Source organism: Rhinichthys klamathensis, unplaced genomic scaffold (genome assembly GCF_029890125.1).
Source record: "Rhinichthys klamathensis goyatoka isolate OS25496 unplaced genomic scaffold, OSU_Roscu_1.1 h1tg000208l_1, whole genome shotgun sequence".
Lineage (NCBI taxonomy): Eukaryota > Metazoa > Chordata > Actinopteri > Cypriniformes > Leuciscidae > Rhinichthys > Rhinichthys klamathensis.
The window spans coordinates 599,708-607,171 of NW_026606733.1; the positions used below are offsets into that span (position 1 = coordinate 599,708).

Sequence of the window (7,464 nt, forward strand, 5' to 3'; positions counted from 1 at the left end):
AACAATGATTTAACAGATACAGCTTTGAGTTTGTCGATATGTGCTTAAGAGTGTTCACACAATACCTAAAGTAAAACACAACATGTGAGAACTATTCTCTCTTAAATAGCTGGTATGAGAAGGGTACGTATTGGAACAGTGATTCGTTTGCAGACGGGGTACACTCACAGCGTACTGTGACAGTGAGAGCACATACAACAGTTTGAACGCCATGAAAGATTCACGCCACAGAACCCTCTTTTCACCCCGTCTCCACTCCTATCCACCTCTTCAACTGTATACAAAGCTCTTGTGAAATGAAGACTTTGTAAACTGTCAAAAGCCAACCAGACAGCATCCATATGAAGGGTCCTGCAAACACACACATACACACACACACACACACACACACACAGACTGGCCATTTAGAGCACCAGGACTTTGAAGCCCAGTCAGCACGAAGCCCAGACATATACTGTATACTAGGATTTAAAGGGAGAAAAATGTTTGTCATCATCAGGTTGGCCCATTTAAGAAACAGGTAGTACACTGGCAATATAAGGTACAATCTGTAGAGCTAGACTAGCCACATCACAGCCTATCCATCACATAATCACGGCAGTTCTACAGGAACACGCAATCCGCCCGCTTCTAGAAAATGAATTTGTTCTACTTTTACAGAGTAGCTCTCTCTTATAGCTAAATGCATGTGTCTCCTCACAAACATGGGGATGGATTTTATGTTTAAAAGTTCAAATTTACAGGTCAAGTTAGTAAAAAATGCAATGAAATGCACCCGGTAACATTTAAATGATTTTTATTTTCATTTTCTATACTGTAATTTAGTTGTTCTACCTTTTCAATGTAAAAACAGATTAATCAAAGTACAGTGAAAATCCAATTTATCATCATCAATTTGATAACAGCACCAGTATTATCTAATGTATGATGATATATTGTTTTTTTTACTGTGCTTTAATTATGTTGGGGATTATGTTAGGCTGGCATATTTTTAGTCCCCTGTACAACACACTCTGTTTGGACTCGTAACACATTTTCCAATACCTACACTTTGAGGGATTTTTATCTAACATACTGTAGCACAGGAATTTTTTTGCATTTTCTTAAAAAGAGGCACTGGCAATATATACTCCTTATCTAAAACACCATTCAGCAACTGAATGTTTTTCTCTCTTTAACATTTGTTGGATTTAGGTCACGCTGTAATTAAAAAAGCAGTCTATTTTAGGGATTTTCCTTGCAGAGGGTCTCATAAGCTAATAAGGTGGATAGACGTAAAAGTAAACTCTTCTCTTTGGAGTGTGTGTGTGTGTTTGTGTTATCAGGATGAGCTAAGCTGTTAGACGTTAATTGGCCTCGGAAAGCAAGCAGGGGTGTCTATGTGATTGATCTGCGCTAACTTTAGCTCTCGGTAGGTGAAAAACATGGCGTCAGCTAAACAACTTTTTTAAAAATAGCTCTAAAAATGTCACTAGACAACTCTCTGCACTCCGTATTGCCATTAATAGTTGGAAATTGAGGTAGACCGGAAGTAGTGGGTGTTCATTTGGATTTAATTATAAAGCACCATGGCATTAAGTTTGGGTAAGTGGGTTATTTTATAATGCGCTAAGCAGTGTTAATTTTGTCAGCAAATTTTGATTTAGTTTTAGTCTTAGTCTTTTGACTAAAATGGCATTTAGTTTTAGTCATATTTTAGTCATCTGAATTGTTTTAGTTTTAGTCTAGTTTTAGTCGACGAAATACAATAACATTTTAGTCGACTAAATCTACAGTAGATTTAGTCGACTAAAATATAATGGGTTTAGTTCAATTGTAATGCGTTAATTTAGAATTTCTCTAAAATTTCCAAACCCATTTACTCCCGGAGAAAACATCTATTAACCTATTAATATGAATGATTTTTAAGTTTGAACATGCAATACAGATACAGATTTAACTGCTGTTACTTAAAAAATATCTTAAAATTAAATAAAACCACTTTTCCTAAAGTACAACACAGTCTTCTTTACAATGAATGATATATGCATTCCTTATAACTACTTGCATACATCATTCTTTATTCTTTCAAGCAGACATATTTATTTGTATGAATTCAATATAATTAATCCTTATTAAAGCTATTAACAAACAGTGAATGCTTTTCTCTTTTTCTTTTGTTGCTTGATCAAAATTAAGGACACGGACCGCATTATGTTTATCGCCACTGTCACTTTAAGACGTCGGATCATGTCCAATGACATGCGGATACAATTGCACTGATGCACATCCGATACACTCACAGTTTAAGACATAACCAGCATAGTTTACATGAATACTCTCTAAAACGGACATTTAGACAGACTGTTGTGTGTATTTGTCCATTCAGACACGAAAGAGAGCTCAATTCAGTAGCCTAATCGCGCGCTGTAGGTGTATTGTGCATGACTGCACGCTTCGGGTTAGGTGTGTGCGCACAGAAAACCGCACCGAATAGAACTCTTTTTTGCATCGTCACTCTTATTCAGATCTATATGTCTGCTCTACTCATTCTCCCAGACGTTCACATTTTTTAACGTTTTATGACCGCGGGGTAGATCACGTTACAGTAGCCTACAAATGTGCGCATCTATCTATCACACACGCTCAGGACATCAGTTCTGACGGATCGCTTCCCAAATCGTCACTATCTAACATTTTCGTCTAGTTTTTATTCGTTGACGAAAATGTCAATAGATTTTCGTCATAGTCTTTGTCATTCAAAACTAGGTTTTATTTAGTTATCGTCTCGTTTTCGTCTGTGAAAAAATGTCGTTGACGAATAATTTTCGTCGTTATTTTCGTCAACGAAATTAACACTGGCGCTAAGCAAAATATTCACATTTATATGATTTCTTAGTCTTGTTACTCTCACTGAAGGAGTATTGTTAGGACTTGACCTAGTTTTTTCAAATATCAATAATCATGTTCTTTCTTCCTATTTCTACAGGACACAAAACGAAAATCTGGTCATGAGCGGGGAATCTGATGAGAAATGAGGTCCTCGGAAAACACAAGCACTTCCTGCCCCGTGGGAGGCTATGCATGGAAATGCTCAGATACGCTATCTGAAAAGCTAATGAACATAGACTCTGGTCATAAATGAAGCTTCCTTTCCAGTGTGACAAGACACCAAGCATACACTGAAAAGATAAAAACGATAATTGTTTTTTTTTCTAAAGCTGATATTCCTAACAGCACTGAACAATCATCCATGTGATTTCAACACATCCAATTACAAATCAAAGACTTGTTGAATATCTTGCTGAATACTGCTGAAGATCATAACCTGTGTAAACAAAACAAAAAACGCCTGGAGCTATGACTGAAGCACAGATGTCCATTTCGTCTGGGTCCAGTGGACATGGAGGAGGTATGGTGACCAGTGCCTTACTTTGCTGGGCTATGGCTCTCGTGTTCCTCTCATTGACAAGGGTGCCTGTTGTCCAAGGTGATTGCTGGCTGATTGAAGGGGAAAAGGGATTTGTGTGGTTGGCAATTTGCAGCCAGAACCAGCCACCATACGAAAATATCCCCTTGCATATTAACAGCACAATTGTTGACCTGCGACTCAATGAGAACAAGATTCGAAGCATCCACTATTCTTCCTTAAGTCGTTTCGGCAATCTCACATACCTGAATCTGACTAAGAATGACATATCTTACATTGAAGATGGGGCTTTCTCAGCCCAATTTAATCTCCAAGTGTTGCAAATTGGCTTCAACAAGCTAAGGAACTTGACCGAGGGAATGCTAAGAGGTTTGGGACGCTTACAGTACCTCTATCTTCAGGCTAACCTGATCGAGACTGTCACAGCCAATGCCTTCTGGGAGTGTCCTGCGATTGAAAACATCGACCTTTCCATGAACAGAATTCAGCAGCTTGATGGTGCTACATTTCGTGGTCTATCGAAGCTTACGACTTGCGAGCTCTATGCAAACCCGTTCAGTTGCTCATGTGAGCTGTTAGGATTCCTGCGCTGGCTTGTTGCATTCCCAAACCGGACAAGTGAGCGGATGGTGTGTGACACACCCGCTGGCTTTTCAGGCTACAGTCTCTTGAGTCAGAACCCCAGAATGCCAAGATTTCGCAATGCTTTTCATGCACTCTCCTCTGTCTGCACCGATGACAACGTGACACCGTATCTTCACGGCTCTTCAGACGGGAGCACTCCCACGATGTTGCCTGATTTGAGCCCTTGCGGACTGGATGACTGTTCCTCAGGGACATTTCCAGAAGAGTCCATAAGCATCAGTCCCACCTTTCTGGATCCAGATGCCCGTCCTATAATGAAACTAAAAGAAGTTACCCAAACAAGTGCAATAATCATGATCCAGATTCCAAATCCATTTCGCAAAATGTACATCCTTGTCCTGTACAATAACAGCTTCTTCACTGACATCCAAAACCTGAAAAGCCAGAGAGAAGAAATAGAATTACAGAACCTTAAATCTCACACTAACTACACATATTGTGTGGCATCTATTCGTAACTCCTTGAGATTCAACCACACCTGCCTGACCATCTCCACAGGGCCAAGGACATTGCAAGAACGTGTGGCAAATGACTCAACTGCTACTCATTACATTATGACCATCCTCGGTTGTCTCTTTGGGATGCTCATTGTACTGGGTATAGTGTTTCATTGCCTGAGAAAGCGCAAACATCAAGATGAGCCAAAGAGTAAGAAGCTGGAAAAGATGAAAAGAAACTTAATTGAGATGAAATATGGAACTGAACTGGAACAAGGGACTATATCACAGCTGTCACAAAAGCAAATTCTGTCCACTGGTGAAACAGTACAAAGGATGCCATACTTGCCAGCTGCCAGTGACACATATCAGTATAAGATGCAAGAGATCTCTGGGACACCAAAGACTACAAAAGGGAATTACATGGAAGTGAGATCAGAGCAACCAGAACGCAGTGTGAGGGAATGCAGCATTCCTCCATCGGAAACCAGCCAGGGATCTGTTGCAGAGATATCCACCATTGCAAAAGAAGTGGACAAAGTGAACCAGATCATTAACAACTGCATCGACGCACTCAAATCCGATTCAACATCATTCCAGGCCGGAAAATCCGGTGCCGTGTCCACAGCGGAGCCGCAGTTAGTCCTCATATCAGACCATCCACCAGGCAAGTCTGGTTTTCTGTCTCCAGTGTACAAAGGATCGTACCATCATCCCCTACAGAGGCATCACAGTATGGATGCCCCACAAAAGCGTGCAAGCACGTCCTCGAGTGGTTCGCTCCGCAGTCCACGCTCTTTCCGTTCTGAAGGAGCTTACAGATCAGAGTCCAAATATATTGAGAAGGCATCTGCGCTCGATGAGTCAGGAATCATAACAGTCACGCCAGCGGCTGCGATCCTGAGGGCAGAGGCAGAGCGGATTCGACAGTACAGTGAGCATAGGCACTCCTACCCTGGTCCCCACCACATAGAGGAGTCGATAGAGGTGTCAGGGAGCCGAAAGTCCTCCATTCTGGAGCCGCTGACGCGCTCGAGACCACGGGAGCTGTCCTATTCGCAGCTCTCACCACAGTACCACAACCTAAGTGGCTATTCCAGTCCTGAGTACAGCTGTAGGCCTTCTTTTAACCTGTGGGAACGTTTTAAACTCCACCGCAAACGTCATAGGGATGAGGAAGAGTACATTGCAGCAGGTCATGCATTAAGGAGGAAAGTACAGTTTGCCAAAGATGAGGACCTACATGACATTCTGGACTACTGGAAAGGGGTCTCTGCTCAGCAGAAATCATGATTGCTGTTTTTATAGCTCATCCAATTAAAGAAGACTACACAAATCTCTGGACCAAACCAGCCAGTATCAATGATTAAGTGACAAGCAAGCACTCACTTTTAGAGAAATAGCTTAGAAGTATTGCTAGCTCTTTTCAATCATTCTGTTTGAGAATGAAAACTAAATACAAGATACTGTAGACCTTGCAGTGAGTGTACGTGCCAAGTGGTAAGAATAGAAAACTTTTAACAGTATTAACCTCAACTCAACATTTGATTTTTATATATTGGAAATAACAATAAACTACTATTATATGATCATCATCATCATCATGACCATCATTGATTAGTAGTATTACTGTTAAGATTGATTCTTCTTATTATTACAATTAATCTTTGGTTATCGCATGGCCGTGTCCTGTGACAGTATTGACTGTTGTGTACTTGGAAAAACATACAACTCAAAATGTCTGCCGAACACTGTTCTCCCCAACCTTAGGTTTTTATACAGACTGCGCAACTTTGAAAACGCTCTTTTTTTCTTCTTCTTTAGCGACTGTTCAAAGGACAACCGCTGAATTTGCTACAGAAGCACACCTCTACTGGATTTTAAAACAACGACTTTTCAGAAAAAAAAAGCTTCTCTCACTGCTTTCTCCATTCTTTTTTGTAAAGTTTACAATTTCAAACATACAATGAATGTTTCAAGTCCTTAAGACTTACACCTGCAATGTGATTACAATTACATACAGACACAGCTGTGCAGGTAAAACTGGCTTTCTATGGTTGTATTTCATTAACAGATCTTCAAGCAGTGCTACTGAGAAAACTGAACCCACAAACTCCACACAAGTCCTGCATATCGGAGAATGAATGTACTCTGTTGTAAAAACTATTTTTCTCCAACATCAGTTTTACAATATTTGGGGCCTAGTTCAGCCTCAAACCCAGTTTGATTCTTGTTTGCAAGACCTTCAGAAATATTTCCTATTTCCTAAGATATTGCTACAACATGCCTACTTTAAACCACTGTGAACCCCAAGAGCTAAATCAATCCTGGTGGGTTTTTTTCTTTTCTTTTCACTGAGATTCAACAGAGCCATGTCTTCTACGGCTGTTAATCCAGGTCTAAAGTGCTGATCTAGGCAGCCCTAATAACATAATCTTTTCTCACCGCCATTAATGCTGATAGACAATTTAGATTCCACTGATTTGAACAATGGAATTGGCCTCTAAATTTTGAGGAAGCAAATTTTAAGACCTGTACTGTGAAACCAGACATTACAACACCCTGCTTCATGGAGTGAAATAACATGACATTTAAATTATATCTGAATCAAAGTGCATGTCAAATACTTGACAGAAATGTTGTCAACCAAATATTAAGGCCTAGAGTGCACAGTGTTGTTTTTTAGCCTTCATATCCCCTATCCAAAAACACGAGTGGATCGTTTTAGATTTTTGTCAGGTCGAGGTAATATGTTAAACAATGTCATTCTGCCAACTGATTTTGTGAATGAAAATGCCATTGTCAGAATGATTGTTGTCATACTGAACAGAATTATTGCATATTGTTCTGAAATTGGAAATGGTTTCTCTACGGCAGCTTGATCCTGAACATGCACTGTCATCTTGTACCTAACATGAAGATTGTTTCTGTTTTGTTTTTACAATTAAGTTTAAAACGTTTAGCCAATTCCAG

The 7,464-nt window shown here is 40.0% G+C and overlaps 1 protein-coding gene across 1 annotated transcript in view; it reads left to right on the top strand.

Annotated features, from left to right (window-relative positions):
* Positions 1 to 6,647, top strand: part of elfn1b (extracellular leucine-rich repeat and fibronectin type III domain containing 1b) — a 105,021-nt gene extending 98,374 nt beyond the window's left edge. The window contains exon 3 of the mRNA XM_056263567.1: positions 2,969 to 6,647. Within this exon, the coding sequence (XP_056119542.1) occupies positions 3,340 to 5,784 (2,445 nt within the window). The 5' untranslated portion in view covers positions 2,969 to 3,339 and the 3' untranslated portion in view covers positions 5,785 to 6,647. The remainder of the gene's footprint in view (positions 1 to 2,968) is intronic.
* The last annotated feature ends 817 nt before the right edge of the window (positions 6,648 to 7,464 follow it).